Raw genomic sequence first — 17,866 nt, 5'->3', positions numbered from 1 at the left:
AACTTTGTCAGGCTGAAAAAGTGACAGCTTCACAGCTCCTGTCGGCATGACATCTTCAGCCTAGCAAAGCAACTCAAAGCCCTCCCCCTCGTGACATGGGGGAGCATCATATATTTACTTGGGCATTTAAGTTCTAAGCCCTGAATTGCTCAGGGATGAGGGCGAATCACTGACACCTCGTCACAGGGTGGTGTGTCAGCAGTCTCACTGACCCCATCCCGCTCAGTGACGAGTGAGGTACTGCTGTCTTTGCTCATTGGCTGACCTAAGGTCAGCCAATGAGGGAAGGCAGCAGTCCCAACCCTCCTGGGATCTACACAGATTGGAGCGGCACAGGTAAGTACGATTTTATTTTTAATGTGTGGTGCATGTGTGCATGACTATATGGGAGTGAATGTTGTGAATGGATGTGTGCGTGCATGTGTGTGTGTGTGTGAATGCATGAGTGTGAGTGAGTGAGTGTTAATAGTACTTAGTGCCAAGACATGCTAATACTCTGCACCAAAGCAAGGCCAAAGAAATCTAGTATTACAAGCAGGGATGGCTCCTCCACGTGGGCGTAGGGAAGTCGCCTCACTGCTTTCTCACAGTGTGAGAAGCAGAAATGTAAAATGGTATAAATACCATTTTACGTTTCTGCTACTCGCACTGTGCGAAAGCAGAAGAAGAGTATGCCTGGTTGGGGGCGGGCAAGTCGGAGAGCAGTGGCTAGCCCAATGTTATGGGCGCTGACTGTTTGGTCGGCCTTGCATGAAGAAAACGGCCTCCCCGTAGACGCCTGTAAGGATGGCGTCCCAGCCAATCACCATTACAGCATTGTGATTGGCTTTGGGGAAGAGAGGGAGGCTGCCTGCTTCCTGTTTGCAGAGAGCAGGAGGCACGATGCGGGAATCCGGCACCGGAGGCAAACGTAAGTTTAAAAAACAATTTTTAAGCAGAACTGCAAAAGGCATGGAGGGGGAATACTAGAAAATCCGAGAAAATGTACCTCTCTGAAGGAGAGCAAGCCAGCCCTTGTGAGCACATAAACCAAAATCAAATACAAAGACCCTCAGTATAAGGACAGCGTTCACAAACGGTGGCTAAAAAAAGAGGGCCCGAGGACTATAAGGGTGACTCACCTTAACACCAAGGGCTCTAATGCTTGAGAGGCCAGCCTTTCAAACATCCTTTGGAGCGGAGGGTGCAGCGAATGGTCTTCATCAGCTAGAGCAGCGCTACACTTCTGCAGAAGGCGTGCATGAAGTCCTGCGTCGCACATCATTTGCTGGTTCCTTTCCGTGTGAACCAGGGACTGCATAATGTTACACACGGCAAGCTGAAGGTCCAGGGCATGCTGCACAAAAAACACAAGAATACATTGTTTAATGACATTTCTGTAATTCTAAGGTTCTCTTACGTGTGTCAAACTGAGGCTGAGAGGCTTTAAATAATTTTTTTTTTTAAATGAAACATGATGTATATTGACTGAGCTCACTGTAAAATAGAGGTAACCATTTCGATCAATTGCTTAGGAGAGTATCTTTTGGTGTACTTTGTATCTTGGAATCTTCGTAAATGTGACTCAATGTATGCACATTCCACAGGAGTTTGCTGCTTCACTTGCAGCTCATGGCACAAAAACCCTTCCAGTGCGAAGGGCTATCTTAATGGAGATTCTTCAAAGGGTAAAGGAGCAGTCGAGTGAGCTGGAATACACAGGGTCACACAGAACCAAGTGACCAGGGGTTTTCCAACCCTGGTTTAAGAGTGAGCAAAGTTGCATTTTCTCAGGCGAAACCCACAATTATTGCGCTTTAAAAACTAACTTTTTGCAGGAGACTTTTTCATCAAAAACAATTTTAGGGGAAATTGGCCAGGAAAAAAGTTTGAATAGAGTTTTCTCCACCAAAACCTTACTTTTATACATTTGTTTTCACGTTTGAAAAATTTCACAAGCATTGCCATAGCCAATAGGTCTCACCTTTGGGACCTTATAAGTGTTTAGCCACGCAACAGTTGATGTTGTTGCACCAAGGATATTGTGCTGCATAACTAAATACTTAGAAGATCCCAAAAGCGAGACCTATTTGTTATGCCAATGCTTGTACACTCGGTTATACTCTCCAAACACACTTTTTTCGCCCAACTCTTCTTGCTCTATGTGTTTAGCTCTCCCTTTCCATCTCCCTCCCCCTTTTCCACCTTTTTGCTATATCTGTACATCTACCTTTCTACGCCTTGGTAAGCAAGGTGTTTCTTACTGCGCTGGGAGTGGGTTTTAAATGGAAGAAAGGGTGCAGGGGTTTGACGTCACAAAGAAAACAAGGAAAAAGATTTACGGCAAATCAAAGTTTATTTTAGAAAATTAGCTTTTGTCTGGTCATCCAAACACAGACAAGGTCCAAACACAGACAAGGCTAACTAGATTTAATAAAGCTGTGGTATTCAATGATTGACAAATCAAGTGGCCTTGAATAGACGGAGGGAATGCGGGGTCCAGCTGCTTGTACCGCCTACTTAGAATATTTGCATAACCTCTCCCAGCTGGATGTTGCAACTGAATTCCACAGAACTGCAGCACCTTGTACCGCGGATTAAAACACAAGGCCAGGCTGAATTTAAAACCACTTTCGACAAAGCGCAGGGGAAGCTGGTGCGACTGAGCGAGTCTGTTCCGGCTTCAGCATGAAGGCGCTTAGGTGCTCCGTCCTGCTGATTCTGTGGGCCTGCTGCCATGCTCAAGGTAAAATGAAGGGGCCAAAGAACGACTACAGGAATACCGCACCGAGTATAGGGGACGCACGAGAGGGGGAGTGCTACAAATAAGCCTCCGTCTTTGCCCAAAAATAAGCGTTAGTGACCACCACCGGGACAAATTAAGAGACGGGTCTCGCGCTGCCTGTGAACATAGAACAGGCATTGGCATTCTACAATTGTGTACAAGTGCCCTTAGTTGCACTCATTTTGCATCTGTTTTTATTTCTTTTTTTATCTTCTCGGTGTCAGTCATTGGCTTTTTAAAAATGATTATGAAGACAACTCGTTCGTACTAATAAGATTTCAGGTAAAATTGTCAGCAGGGGTTAAAGGGAAAAAAGCAGAATCGGTTTCTGCTGAATCTCTGTGACGTCACAGCGACGAAGGACCACATGCTGTTCATTCTTGTGGCGTCATTTTGCCAGAAACCAACAAAATGGCCCCTCCTATGTGTTCATCTGCCTTCAATGGGTCTGTGCAGACAGAGAGAGCCAAAAACTTCCTACTCCCATCAGTGCTAAGCCTGCCGCATTCAAACTGCTTCACGTGAGCATGGAAGTGGAGAGGTTGCTTAGAAGCCGTTTAGTTGTTTTGGTTTGTACAACATACAATAAAGAGGGGACGCAATTCTGGGATGCTTATTCCTTAAACTTCTGCTTCTCACCAAAACCCCTGCGATCCTTGGTGTGACTTTACCACTAGGTCTTCCAACTCTAAGTGAAGATCTCTTGCAGGTAGTAAGAAGCACGTGCTGAAGCGGACTAGGAAGGAGTGGGAGGGCGAGTGGGGGCGGGTACAGTGGTGCGGCCGCAGTTGTAAAAGGCAGGGAGAGGGTGAGACTGAGAAAGGGAAAGATAGGGATCAAAGGAGAACAAGCGTGCGCTGAAGCTGACGAGGGGGGAGTGGGGGCGGGCCACAGGGGTGCGGCCGCAGTTGTAAAAAGGCAGGGAGAGGGTGAGACTGAGAAAAGAAAAGATAGGGATCAAAGGAGAACAAGCGTGTGCTGAAGCTGACAAGGAGGGAGTGGGAGGGGGTAGGGGAGGGGATTCACACACTGTAGAAAGCCAGATGGCAGCTGTGCACGTTGTGTGTGCTTGTGCGCGTAACAGCAAGCTGGGGGCCGGCAAAGGTAGCACTTTGAAAACCCCCTTACTAAAAGTCGAGCCAAGCAAGCAGCGCATGCGCTGCTCTAGGCTCGACCTAAAAAGACCTAAGGGACTGGCCTCAATGCGCTGCGCCTTCAGAGCACTCATCCTGCAGTCACATGGGCAGAGTCCCTCTGGTCTACTGGGTATAGGTAGGGCTTGAGTGGAAGCCAAAATCAGCTCTGGCAAAATAATTTCAAACCAGCCTTACTCTGTTCCTCCTGTCTCATCACTCTCTTGCCTTTTCTACCCTCTCTCCCTATCCTCCTTCGTGCCTAAGGTACATGATGTACCAAACAGAGTTACACGGAGGAGATGGAAAATGTGACAGAAGGACCAACAGCAGCCCTCTGCCATTCAAACCGGCAACCATTGGCTCCTGCCCACCGGAGAAATGCCTGGTGGAAAAATGCATTTGGGCACATATAAATGAAACAGTGCAATGTGCTCCTAGTGCCAAAGCCAAAACAAAGTTGCAAACAAATTCCAATAAAAATGAACGAAAATAAAATCAGCTGGTGGTTTGTTAACAAACAACTGAAAATAATTAATGGGCTTTTGTAAGGATACAAGTTCAACAAATTAAAGTTTGTTTATTATCCTTATGGATGACGTTTTGGCCCATATCAACAATACACGGGTCTCATCAAGACTAGAAGATAGAGGGAGTAACCCTGGATGATTCAGACAAAGGCGTAGATTATGATGTGCCAGCTGCTGGATTGCTAGGGACTTTTTTCCCCTCAAAGCCTGCTCCTTATTGTTGGAGCTCCTAGCTTAGTGGACTAATGCAGCCACCGTAGGGACCTATGTTCGACCTCGGGGTCACAGGTTTAAATCACGACGGCGTCCACTCAGCCTTTCATCCTTCGGAGGTCGATAAAATGAGTACCATTGAGTTGGGTAACAATAAACATCTGTTATTCAGCGTCAAGATACCCTTGGGTGAACGTGCACTTTACAAATACACGTTATGTTGGAGCTCTTATGTTTGCCATACAAGGGACCCGGGGGAATTAGCGCATACACCCAGAGTATACTTTATTCCAATTATTGCACATACGTGTTAATGTACATTTTACCTCTTCACATTCAGCCCTCTCCCTTTCTCTTTTCTTTGTTCTCTCATGCTGTATTAACCCTTTTATTATGGGGCTCACGGATGTGTCCTATCTTCTAGACCTGATGAGACCTGTGCATTGTTTATAGGGTTGGAAAGGCGTCGACAAGGATAACAAACTAAATTTATCAAACTTTTATCTTTACAAAAGCCCATGAATTCTATGAAGTTGTTTGTTACCAAGCTACTAGCTGGTTTTATTTTCATTCATTTTTATTGGAATTTGTTTGCACCTTTGCTTTGGCACTGGGGACGCATTGCACTGTTTCAATTGTATATTCCTTTGTGGATAATTCTAGAGATAAAATCTTATGTGTAATTATGCTTTGTGGGATTTGATGTATTTTAATATTCTTCTTTTCTCTCCATGCTCCGTATATTGCATGAGGGTATTTAGCTACCTAATGGTTTGATTCTTACCCAAATGAAACCAACGAGAACCACTGTTGCCCAAATGTGATACTATATCTAGGCTCCCATGGGTCTACGAGTTGCTCTTGCAGTGCAGGATGTTGATGGAATAAACTGGCAGTTTGGCCCAGGGAACCAGACCGAGAAAGAACGTCTACCTCCTCAGGTGTGATGGTAAATGAACACAAAGAAGAGTGCATGAGAAGATCGGTAAAGCATTTGGAAGGACAAGTCCTGCTCAAGCAGAGAGCCCTCGTGGATGCAAAGGTAAATCAAGAAACAAACCAAACAGCTACATTTAGCACAATCTGAACATAACAGATCAGATGTTTAGATCAGCAGTTCTTAGCCTGTTGACTTCTGTGGATCCCCAAGCAAATCACTACTGGAATCCAATCCAGAGATCCCCACTGAGTCATTATTGGAAGCTGGGGACCCACGCCTAAACAACTTCTATGATTTACACCTTAAAACAATGCACAAAAGAACAGAAACAGGTATACACCAAAGAAATACTCAAATATTGAAATATTGCATTTAATTCTCAATCAAATATAGAAGAATATTGAACATTTTCAATTTTATTTTTGTATTTGTGATTAGTTTATGATTTTAATTTATTCATTTTTTTATTATTTAATTTTTTTAAGTAGTTGCACACCCCCTAAGTAGGCCTCCAGACCCTCAGAGGTCTTCGGACCACAGGTTAAGAACCGCTGATTGAGATAATTCAAGTAACACTGCATTCCTATAATCCAACCAGGATAAGACAAATGCCTGATCATTAACCTGCAACTTTCAGCTCAGAAGTACTACCTTTAAGCCCTTCAAAGGGGAGTAACAAGTACCAAGGATCTTATTGATATGATGGCAAAAGGTAAAATCAGTGTTGATAGTAATACCAATATTTTTGGTCATAGTAATAAGGGCAGGGAATAGGCCAAGAGCGGATGGACATCAAATAGAGATGTCGCTCGGAGAAAGAGACACTTCCTGCCATAACTCTCGGGGCCAAAACCTTTGCTCTCTTACCTGACACACGCTGATTTGGGGCAGAACAACGGACCTGCGGGACTGCGAGGACCAGGGATCATAGCGGCGAGTGACCGGCCGCACCTGGGTCCTCTTCCCGCCCAGCCTCCCTGCACTTCAAAGCGCCTCGCGGCCCCCGCTTCGCGGGAGCTGCTTGGAGAAAGAGACACTTCCTGCCATAACTCTCGGGGCCAAAACTTTTGCTCTCTTACCTGACACGCGCTGATTTGGGGCAGAACAACAGACCTGCGGGACTGCGAGGACCAGGGATCATAGCGGCGAGTGACCGGCCGCACCTGGGTCCTCTTCCTGCCTCACCTCCATATTTAGCCACGCCCACTTCCGCGTTTCGCGGGACGCGCGCGGGTGTGCGCCGGGCTAAGCCCGGGCCAAGGACGGGCCCGTTGTAGCCCGTTCGAGCCCGGCAGAGACCGGACGGGCCAGCCCTTTTGGCTGTCCCTTGAACCATTCTAGCTAGCTACTTGAAAGTACCTTTTGTGGAGTGGAGGATTTCTGTCATCCTGTACATTTGTAATATGGCTGAACGGGAGTCCAGAAGCAAAGGGCATAACAAGAAACTCACTGGAACATTGGATGACTTCATAACTAGAACCAATGTGGCGATTGATCAGGGTATTAAACAATTGGAACGCAGGGTCTCGCAGGATCTTGCTATGGCCAAAAGATCCTCGATGGGACATTTTGCGAATGCTCGAACACCAGAGATTCCCAGGGATACTAATCTGGGCAATGTACACTTGGTCAATGTGACAACAACAGCCCAAATTCACTCACCGAGACAGGACTTGGCCAAAACCCCCCCGTGTTCTCAAACGACCCAACGGTAAGACTCTCCACGACTGGACACACCCACTCCGGAAAAAACCCCGGACAGACCGATTACCTGCCAGTTTAATGTGAATTCCAAGGGTGCAATTCCTAAGAGAAAGCAGCCTATTGCAAAAAAGTTTGGAGACAGACCAGCCAAAAATCGCAAAAAACAGGTAACTCCTCAAAGCCCAAATAAGGCTGAGACACTAAGTCCAGCCGTTGTACTTAATTCACCTGATGTATCGATCACTGTGCCAGGTAGAGGTCTACCCAGGAATGAACTATTGTTGTGGGAGGATCGCTCATGCTCGAAAATAACTGCGCATCTGAGTGCCATACTACGGCCGCTGGAAGATAGACTTGCTAACATTGAAAGCCAACTATTCAATTTTGAACAAGTAACTGTGGCTACTCTAAATAGTTTGGTTAACAACGCACTAGATCAGGCTAACCAGAACAGACCAATCGAGGCTGGAGGGGTTGCGAAACATAATAACCTTGAAATCTCTGAGATAAAAAAATAATTTTGTCAACCCCTCTGTATCTGTGGGGGGAACAAACGTCTTGCCCAATAGACTGGGAGGGGGGCTTACGGCTGATCAGCACACTGCGCCCAGTGGTGTGGGGGGAACACAGGCTTGCACTACGTCCCACGTCGGGCGGGCCACTCTGGACCCAGGTGTAAAGAGGAAATCGCACACCGAACCCAAGGTGGACTTGCCTCCTGAAGTTAGCCCCTACCTAATTATTCTAACTGGGGTCCCCGAAATTGGCATGTCGAAAGCCGAATCATACCCAACCCTAAAAAACAAAGTCATTCAGTGGCTCAATGCTCACAGACCCCTCCCTCCGCACATGTGTTCTGAAATATCTATGGTTAGGAGGGTGGGATGGGTTGGGCACACTGCTAAAACTCTAGATGGAGACTGCGTATTAGTTAACTTCAGGGATCCACACATTGTAGATTACATATGCAATTGGAACCTAGCTAGTGTAGGCACAAAGATAGAAGTCAGACCACTCTCTTATTTCTATCCCAGCAAACAATCGAGTAACATAGATGATGGGTGGTCTTTTGTACCTCATCATCGAGCGGGCAGGGGAGGGAAAAATTGGGACGCCTATCTACCATCTGCCCAGAACCAAATTCCATACTATAATAGGTACAGTGGCTTGGACCAGGTCGATTGACTGACTAGTGCCGATAAGGGGATACAAGATGAGGCTCAGATTCACAGGCCAGCTGCAGGGGATGGCCAGATCTCGGAGGGGAGAGATCAGACACGCGACCAGCAAGGAGTTCAGAACCCCCCAATAGAGAGCCCTAGGAGTGGCAACACGTACGCTCTGGATAGGGCAGACGATGTCTATTCAACAACATCGTCCACACCCAACACTAGCAACATACACGTACTTGATAGGGCAGTCGATGCTTACTCACCAGCAACGCCTATACCTATCACTAGCTCTGGAGATATAACGGTGAAGGCAGACATCGTGCCTGACCGCACACAGTCTAGCACGGGGAGCACAAAGTGTATGACAATTCTATCCTAGAATGTGGCAGGCCTACCCAATAAATTAGCCTGCCCAGAGTGGGGAACTTTTGTGGATGGCAGTGATATTTGCCTATTCCAAGAAACCTGGGCTAGGGAGGACCAACATAGAGTGGGCTTTGCATCATATAATATTCTTGCACGGTGGGGGGGAAAAGGACACCCATCAGGGGGCCTTACAACCTGGGTTGGCCTACATCTGGGCTGCTTGGTTGAGACTATTCCGACTCACTCTGATGATATCCAGTGTGTCCTTTTGTCTTGGCCTAATTCCAACAAATTTGCCATCGTGAATGTATATTCACGGCCAATTAGCGTTGCCAACGAGTCGAAAACTATCGAAGAGTTGTCATCTTTTCTTGTGTCTCTCGGTCAGGATGTACATTATCTGGTCGCCGGGGACCTAAATTGTCACTACGAGCCACTTAGTGGCTTAAATGAGGGTGTCTTGTCGGGTGAGGATGAATACTGGGGAATTCCGCGCTCCCAGTCTCCACATCCGAAGTCCTGGTCTCCATTGGCTATCCAGATTACCACCTTAACTCTGAATAATTGTTTAAGGGCCTGCAACGGTCGCACGCCATCTGACACTCCGTCCAAGTGAACCTTTAATAAAAGGGGCCACGAATCTAGACTAGATTATATTATGGTGGAGGTGTCCCTATGGCCAAAGGTCATTGACTTTGAGGTTTTATCTAGGGCGGACAGTAATCATAATACCCTGACTCTGAAGCTAGAGTGCCCACAGCCTAGGGCAAATGGAAGGGAATCCGACCTGGATGTGCCAGAAGGGCTGGCCTTAATTAATAACAGGCGCAGAGTTAAGTGGGATAAGCTGGCTGTATCACGGGACGCACTGCCCAAATTATATAGCGCAGTTGTACCTTTCCTTGAGAAAGTGGCACTCTTAACCTCTCAGCACACGGCCTCGGATTTTAATGATAATCTGTTATGCGTGCATCAGGACTTAGTAACCTGTCTATTAGAATTTCTTAATCCCCCGACCTCCAAAAGAAAACATAGGGTGCCCGTATCCACGTGGTACAAAGCTCCATGCAGGAAGGCAAAAGCAGAACTGATTGGGGCCATTAAAGATGGAAGAGATAAAACTAATATTCGCACCTTAAGATCACACTATAAAGAAATAATGAATCATGCCAGGATGGAATGGGACATGGACAAATGGTCGAATCTGTCGTCCTCACTAGACTCCAGAGATCCACGCAGATTCTGGGCAATAGTCAGCACAGGGTCAGGAGAGCCTAGATCTGCAATTGAGCCAAATATAGCGACGGAGGTCTGAGAGCTCCATTTTAAGACCCTATATGCTGCAGCCGTAGGTGTAGGAAGCCCGTCAATTCAAAAATCCCAGCAGAGCGAACGTGGTGAGTAGGAATTCTCTGTTGAGGAAGTTGGCCACGGGCAAGGCCCCTGGCCTAGATAGGCTCCCCGGTGATCTATTCAGGGACCAACCGCTGATCTGGGCCCCCTATCTCTGTGTCCTTTTCAATGCGAGTTTGGCTGGCATGGAGATAACGGGCACATGGTTGGGAGCAGAGATTGTTCCAATTTTTAAGAAGGGCTCTCCTCTGCTACCGACCAGTTACAGGCCCATTAGCCTTATAGATGTCCCTCAAAAAATCTTCTCCCGACTAATCCTAGATCGCCTACAGGAATGGATCGAGGAGCATGATATCCTCAGTCCTTACCAGGCTGGATTTAGGAAAAAAACTTCAACTGTGGACCAGATTTTCCGTCTCATAATGTTATTCTGGAAGACGGCAACACTGGAGGGTGGCAGCCTCTATATGGTCTTCGTGGACCTTCGGTCCGCGTTTGACCTAGTACCTAGGGACAAACTGTGGGCGGTTCTCCTGGATATGGGTGTTCCAGACGCCCTATTGGTGGTCCTTATGAGGCTGCATACGCAAAACTAAGCACAGGTTAGATGTGGGAGGGATGGGGTGCTGTCGCCCAGATTCCCAGTTTCCAGGGGGGTTAGGCAGGGGTGCGTTCTGGCACCAACGCTGTTCTGCCTTTATGTAAGTGGTGTTATATCACACCTGGATGCGGTTCCAAATAACGACGCACCGAGATTGGCAGGCAGGAGGGTGCCAGCGATAATGTTCGCCGACGACACCCTCCTGCTTTTCAAGTCCCCGATGGGGATAGAGCGAGTGCTGGACGGCTTTACTAACTTTTGCCGTTCCCGCGTACTGGAGATCAATGTTGATAAGACCAAATTCATGATCTTCAGTCCGCCGGCACGCACCCGCCCATCACCGCTCCTGGGTATGGTCGGACTGGAGAGGGTACAGACTTTCCAATACTTGGGGGTGACGAAAAATGAAAATCTTTCCTGGGGTCCGCAACAGGTGAAATCCCAACTCAAACTAAATCAATTAGCGGGTGGAATCCTCAAAATGTCTAACACATCCACATTCAAGCCAGTCAGCCCGGCACTGTGAAGGCAAGGGCGTCGGCCCTCTACGGTGGGGAACTTTGGGGCAATTATTGCGGGCCTAAAATTGTTAATGTGGAAAATAGGTTTATGAGGCAGTTACTGGCCCTCCCTCAAAGTACCCCTCTACTTCCACTGAGATTGGATTTAGGACTGAGTTCTATCCAAGACGAGTTAGCTTTGAAACCTTTAAGGTTCTGGCGCAGGTTATGGACAACTCCAGAACTGTCCAATTACAGGTCCGAACTGAGAGATGTCCAGAGCCATGAGAGTGCAGCAAAAATCCCCTGGCTTGCTTTTGTGAAAAATTAACTAGGGAAAATAGGTCTACCAGATCTCTGGTATGACCCAGAACAGGCATGTAGGGGGGTCCCAGGCAAAACGCTTGCTAAGCTATTTATGGACCGTAAACAGAGTAGATGGTTGCATTACTCCAAAGTTGGTTCCTTTGCAACAACTTTTTTAGCGATCAAGGATTCCTATGCTTTTGAGGAGTTTTTAAATGTTATCTATCCAGTAGGAGCAAGGAAGCTATACATCCAATGGAGGCATGGGACACTACCTCTAGGATCATTTGTAGGCAAGTGGTCGACAACCACGAGTGAATCATGCCCTTACAGAAAAGTCAGAAAGTACTGGCTAATATTCTTATGCAAGAACATGGGATTTGACAAATGTCTGGTTGCAATGAGAGTGTTTAAGACTGATACATCCCCACACATAGTCTTTGCACTGTCTAAGTTCCTCCTAGCAATGTGGTCCAAAAGATGCTCCCTCATTACAGCGGCACCAAGGGGCGATTTTATACTCTGATTCTGTTTGTGATCATATATCATGTGTTTTAACTGATTCTTTTTAAACCTGTTTTTTATGCAATGAGAATTTTATGGTGGCATAACTGTTTTTACTGCAATCTTTTATGACTGAAAAAATGTCGAAATAAAGATTTTGAAATGGAAAATAGAGATTCAGATCCAAGGATGATACCAAAGACCCAACACCTCAGTTTTATCTGCATTCACCTTTTAAAGGTTACTGGTCAACAACAAGCAAATGAAGCAAGGCATTCCCGCACAATAACTCTTAATAAAACATTGTCCAGTTTTCACTTTTTTTTTTAAGTGCACTTAAATTCACACACAGCCATAGACTAAATATAAAATTAGAAATGTACACAATGGGAAAAGGACCTCTCTAGAACCTCATTAGCTAGCCTGTTCAACAATGGATAACATGCCCCCTGTTGTTTGCCCAGATGTTCACAAGAGAAGGTTCTTCTTATTCCAGTAGTCACCTTTAGGGGGTCTGATATTAACCAGGACACAAATTATTTACTCCAAAGAACTATCAGAGGAGGCAACTAACCATGTAAATGTAGCCTGCTCATATCTGTGAGGTGCACATGTGACAATGTGAACACCAGCAAGCCTTAATCCACAAAGCCAGCACTGTTCCAACTGGAAAGATTACACTTTTCACAATAAAAAAAGTTAAGCCTCCAAGTTTTGTTGTCACTCACAACTTAAAATGAGAATGCTACTGCCTTTTCAACATATTTCATAATAAAAAAAGAAAGTCTGTTGGCTTTAGTGTGAAAACAAATACATTTCATTTCAATCTTTATTTCGATCGATTGAGATCATAAAAGAAATACAAACAATTTCAATCACGATGCAGATGGAATACAATAGACATCATTAAAATGCATTATAATAAGCGAATTTTAAAATCACTTACTGTATGTTACAATTAAAAATCATCAGTGTGATTCATTTATCCCGCATCTACCTCATCTTTAAAAGGCGGGAGCAGGTGTGCCACATCGCAGTTAAAAATTTTGCTACAGCAAAGACAGTCGGGGGTGCGAGATCCGTCTTTAGAATTCTATAAGCAGGGAGATATCTGGTGAAGCCTAGATTTTTAAGAAGGGGGAGCAGCCAATATTTCCTGGATCTTTGGTAGGCCTCACAAAAAAATATAATATGCAATTAATCTTCCAAACTGTGTGAACATGACGGGCACTGTTCACCGAAAGGAGACTGGGCCCAGTGGTTTGTGACTGCCCTAATAGGAAGTGTGCCATAACGCCATTGCATAAATAATTTTCTAGTGAGGACGGGAGCAATGCTATCTAGCACACATTCAAGTTGGTATAAGTCTTTGGATTTAATAAACGAATCTGTCAAAGACCCCTCCCGTATATTCCCCTTTGTAACTGATAGCTTCAATTCATAAAAGTCCCTCTTAAGGCATTTACGTGGAGTCCTACTACATGCATTACCTGGATCGAGCCATAATTCTGGTCTACCCAATGTCTCACATGTTTGTTTAATATACCTGAGCCATGGGATTTGTCTTGATTTGGGTAGACCAAGAATCTCCTGAAGCTCGTTCCTATAGTTCGTGAGTTCCGGCGTACACCAGATGCGGCGCCAGAAGATTATTGGTCTTAATCCCAGCTCCTCTGTGATGGGTCTAAGGCCCAAATCAAGTCTCAGCGGAAGAAGCGGGGTGCTTGCAGGTAATGCCGCCAACTGCCTAATAAATTTATTTTCGGTTGATTGGAGATTTTGGAGATTTTGGACGGAAGTATGATCCCACAATTCCCCTCCGTATAGCACCGCCCCTCTAGCCTGCATTTTGTAAGTTTCGAGGGCGGCACCAAGAGGTTTGTAGGTCGACCTGCTTGCCATCCTACAGATGCCACCCGTTAACTGGGCCAATTTCATATTCGCCTTAGTCCGGTGCGTGTCCCACGTCATGTCCTGATTGATGGTTACGCCCAGATATTCAAAGGTAAGTATCCTCTCTAATCTTAGCGAACCTATAGTAGGGTTGGGGCGTGTTGACGAAGTGGGGTAGAGAATCACGTATTTAGTTTTTGAAGCATTGATCTCAAGCCCCCGCTCAACACAAAAGGCTGAGAACCCGTCCAGGACCCTTTGTATTCCCATGGGGGACTTGGACAGCAGCAGGGTGTCGTCCGCAAACATAATAGTGGGCACCCTGCTGCCGTTCAACTTAGGAGCATCAATGTCACCCATCTCAGTCAGGTGGGCGATCACCCCGTTGACAAAGAGGCAGAACAGGGTCGGCCCGAGTACACAACCCTGTCTCACCCCTCTGTCAATCTGTCTGAAAGTGCCCCATCCCTTCCACACCTGACACGTGCGAAATTTCCCAGGTGTAGTTTTATCAAAATAGCCAGGATGTCAGCCGGAATGCCCATCTCCGACAATACGGTCCAGAGTCTGTCTCTGGGTACTAAATCGAAGGCGGCTCGCAAGTCCACGAATACCGTGTACAAGCTGCCGCCTTCGATTACCGCAGTCTTCCAAAACAGGAGGTTCAAGCGGAAAATCTGGTCCGTGGTGGAGACCCCTCTTCTGAATCCCGCCTGATAGGGACTAAGAATAGTGGATTCCTCCATCCAATTTTGGAGGCGATCCAATATCAGCCTGCCAAACAACTTCTGAGGTACATCTATGAGGCTAATTGGCCTGTAGTTGGCTGGGAGCAGAGGAGATCCCTTCTTAAATATGGGAACAATCTCTGCGCCCAGCCAAGTACATGGGACCTCCATGCCCCTTAAGACGGCATTGAATAACAAGACCAGATAGGGGGCCCATACGTCAGGCTCTTGTTTAAATAAATCACCCGGCAGGCCATCTAGTCCTGGCGCTTTTCCTGGTGCCAGTCCTGCGATGGCTGTTCGCACTTCTCTCTCTGTGCAGAAATACCCCTCCACTGCTGCGGTTATATTGAGAGGAGTGTCATTAATGACACCGTCTGCAACCTTATAGAGGGACTGGAAATGCTCCTGCCAGGTATTAGCTGAAATATTAGGCTCAATTGCCGAGGCTAACTCCACGGACCCCGTGTTAAGAATGCGGCAAAATTTGCGGGAGTCCCTAGTGGCCAATGATATACTAAGATTTTCCCATTTTTCGTACTCCCATTCACTTTTGGCATTAGTTGTTAGGCGCTTATACTCCCTTCTTCTTTCCTGGATTACAGATCTATCTGCCCCATCCTTAATCCCTGTCAGAAGATTCGATTTAGCCTTGCGGCAAGCCTGATTATACCAGTTAGGGCGATCAAAGGGCCGCCTCTTTCCTGTAGTAAAAAGGACTTCGGCCGCGGACTCAATAAGACTCTCGTGTGCACTCCCTAGTTCCTTATGTAAATCCTGGGAAATTGAAAGCTCCTTTATTGTGGAGATCTTTTCTAGAATTGGTACAAGCTGGGCGTATAGTCCACGAACCTTCTCCGGGTTAGAAGCTAGCTTCTCCCACCTCACTCGCCGTCTGTTATTTGTCAGCGCCAGCCCTGAGGCAACGTCATCTAGCGCAACTCTTCTGGCTTCCAAATTGGGAATGGCATACTCCAATTCTAGCGCGTTGTGGTCGCAATCTTCCCTGGATATCACCTTAAAGTCAGTGATGTACGGCCACAGCGGAAGTTGAACCAAGATATAGTCCAGTCTGGACTCCCTGCCCTCTCTATGGTATGTACATTTGGGTGGAATGTCTGAGCTTATACGACCATTACAAGCCCGTATACCACACTTAAGAGTTAGGGCAGTAATTTGCAGAGCTAAAGGGGTCCAGGCTCTAGAGGGTGGGGCTGTCGAAGGAGGTACCAGCCACAAGGCATCCTCCTCCTAGGATAGTCCATCCAGTAGACCTGGGAGGGGCTCGAAGTGACAGTTAAAATCAGCTCCCACTAAAAGCGGTGTACCTTGGGGGATATCACTAAGGAAAACCGAAAGTTGGTCAATGGTATCCGACTCTTGCGTTATATTTACTGGTCTAGAGTAAACATTTACCACAGCCAGCCTACTCGAGTTGGGCCATTCCAACAAAACCCCCAGGATGTCATTGGAAACTGAAGGAAGGAGTGTAGCCTTGCAGCCCAGTCGACTGCCACCCAGGTTGCGAGGCCTCCCGAGGGACGCACCTTACCTCCCCACTTAGCCGAAATTGAAAATTGAAGAGGCATATGTCTTTTCCCTCAATAAATGAACCCCAATCAGGGCAATTCAGTTTGTTCCCAAGACCGGCCACGTTCCAGGACAGTATCTTAAGTGAGGGTGATCTAAAGTTCAAAGCAGTAGCAGTGGATGTAGCTATATTATCCAATGTGCTTGATTGTGGTAAATCGCCGGGAGCACGTTCCCGTGTTTCGTCTCTAGGTTCCGCTGAGTCAGTTGGGGGATCTTTAGTATCTAAATGAACCACTATGTTATTTTTATTATGCTCATCACAGTGGTCATTCTTCAAAATGTTGGCAAGACTTATAGCGTGAGGACTAGTGTTTACTTCTTCTCGGACTCTGGGAGAGTCACCCGCCTCCCACCTCCTGCCCTTGTTATGTCAGTCCACCATCTCCAGGCAGCTATATCTATTAAATGTTGAAAGAAGATCTGGCTGGTGCAATCTGGGGTAGTGGGAGTTACCCCTAGCTCTATTAGTCCAGCCTCTTCCCCTCCTAGGAATTGTGTGCCAGCCTTCCTCCTCGTATAGATTGTGCAATGGTGGGTAGAAAAAAGATAGGGGTAACGACTGGATGGAAGTCCCCTGTTCGGAGTGCGACCAGCTACAGATGTGGGAAACGGTCCTAGGATCCCTAAAATTAATTATGACGCAATCTCCATTGATTGTTTTCTCTGTGTTGCCCACCCATGGGACTCTCCTAACCATAAGAACCCCACTCGTGATTCCATGTGGTAGGGGTCTATTTATCGTGAGCCAGTTGGCGACCTTATTTTTCAGAGTGAAAACGGATTCTTTAGAGTCGGGCTTCAACTCCAGTACCCCAGCCAAAATGACTGTGTACGGGCTCGCCTCTGGCGGTAGGTTCATTGGCCCAGGTTTTTTGGTGGCTGGATGTGCTCCTTGCGTGTCAGCAACATCCTTTGCTGGCCGGCTAGATCCGGGATTGCGATCAGTCACCTAAGGAGTGGCAGTAAGTGGTGGAAGAGGTTGTGTTAGGGTGATACAATTCGTCACCTGAGGGGTGGCTATGTGTGTTGTGGGAGATTGTATATGTAGTGTCTTAAGAACTAACCCAACATCCTTTTGTGGAGGCTTAGGTATAGCCTTCTTGCTCCTGAGCTCTACCCCGCCTTTTGCTGGATTGTTGTTTATTTTGAGCATATCAGCAAGCTGAAAAGTTGTATTCTCTATCGACGCTAGCCTAGTTACAATCTCTGATAGGCGTGTTTCTAGGGGACTTAGTAATGTCTTGAGAAGAACTGCCATCCTAGTTAAAGTGGGATCGTTGGCATCTATGTTTGCCATTGCGAGTGTATTTACCAAACTTGGTGTCTGCAATGGTAGTGAAACATTGGGTGGAGGCGTGGTTTTCTCTGATTCAGTGGGACCGTTATTACTCGGTCCTTGTCTGCTGCCCTCCACTATACCATTACGCTTTGGGATTTTTACTTTCCGCCCACCAATATTGTGTGCCCCTCTATTTCTTTTTGGTATTGCCCCTTCCCTTTCCCCCTGCGTCAGACAGCCTACACTATCAATGATATCATCAGAGTTAAACAAGGAAGTGGAAGGAG

The 17,866-nt window shown here is 46.6% G+C and overlaps 1 protein-coding gene across 3 annotated transcripts in view; it reads right to left on the bottom strand.

Moving 5' to 3' along the window:
- The window catches only part of WDFY3 (WD repeat and FYVE domain containing 3), a 1,930,620-nt gene that overhangs the window by 1,202,632 nt on the left and 710,122 nt on the right, over nt 1–17,866 (bottom strand). For all 3 annotated transcript variants that reach the window (XM_078676292.1, XM_078676293.1, XM_078676294.1), the window contains one exon: nt 1,122–1,336. In XM_078676292.1, coding sequence (XP_078532418.1) covers nt 1,122–1,336 — 215 coding nt within the window. The remainder of the gene's footprint in view (nt 1–1,121; nt 1,337–17,866) is intronic.

Source organism: Lissotriton helveticus, chromosome 2_1, assembly GCF_964261635.1.
Source record: "Lissotriton helveticus chromosome 2_1, aLisHel1.1, whole genome shotgun sequence".
Taxonomy (NCBI): Eukaryota; Metazoa; Chordata; class Amphibia; order Caudata; family Salamandridae; genus Lissotriton; species Lissotriton helveticus.
Note: the sequence above shows the minus strand (reverse complement) of the source record. Positions and strands in the feature narration are given on the sequence as shown.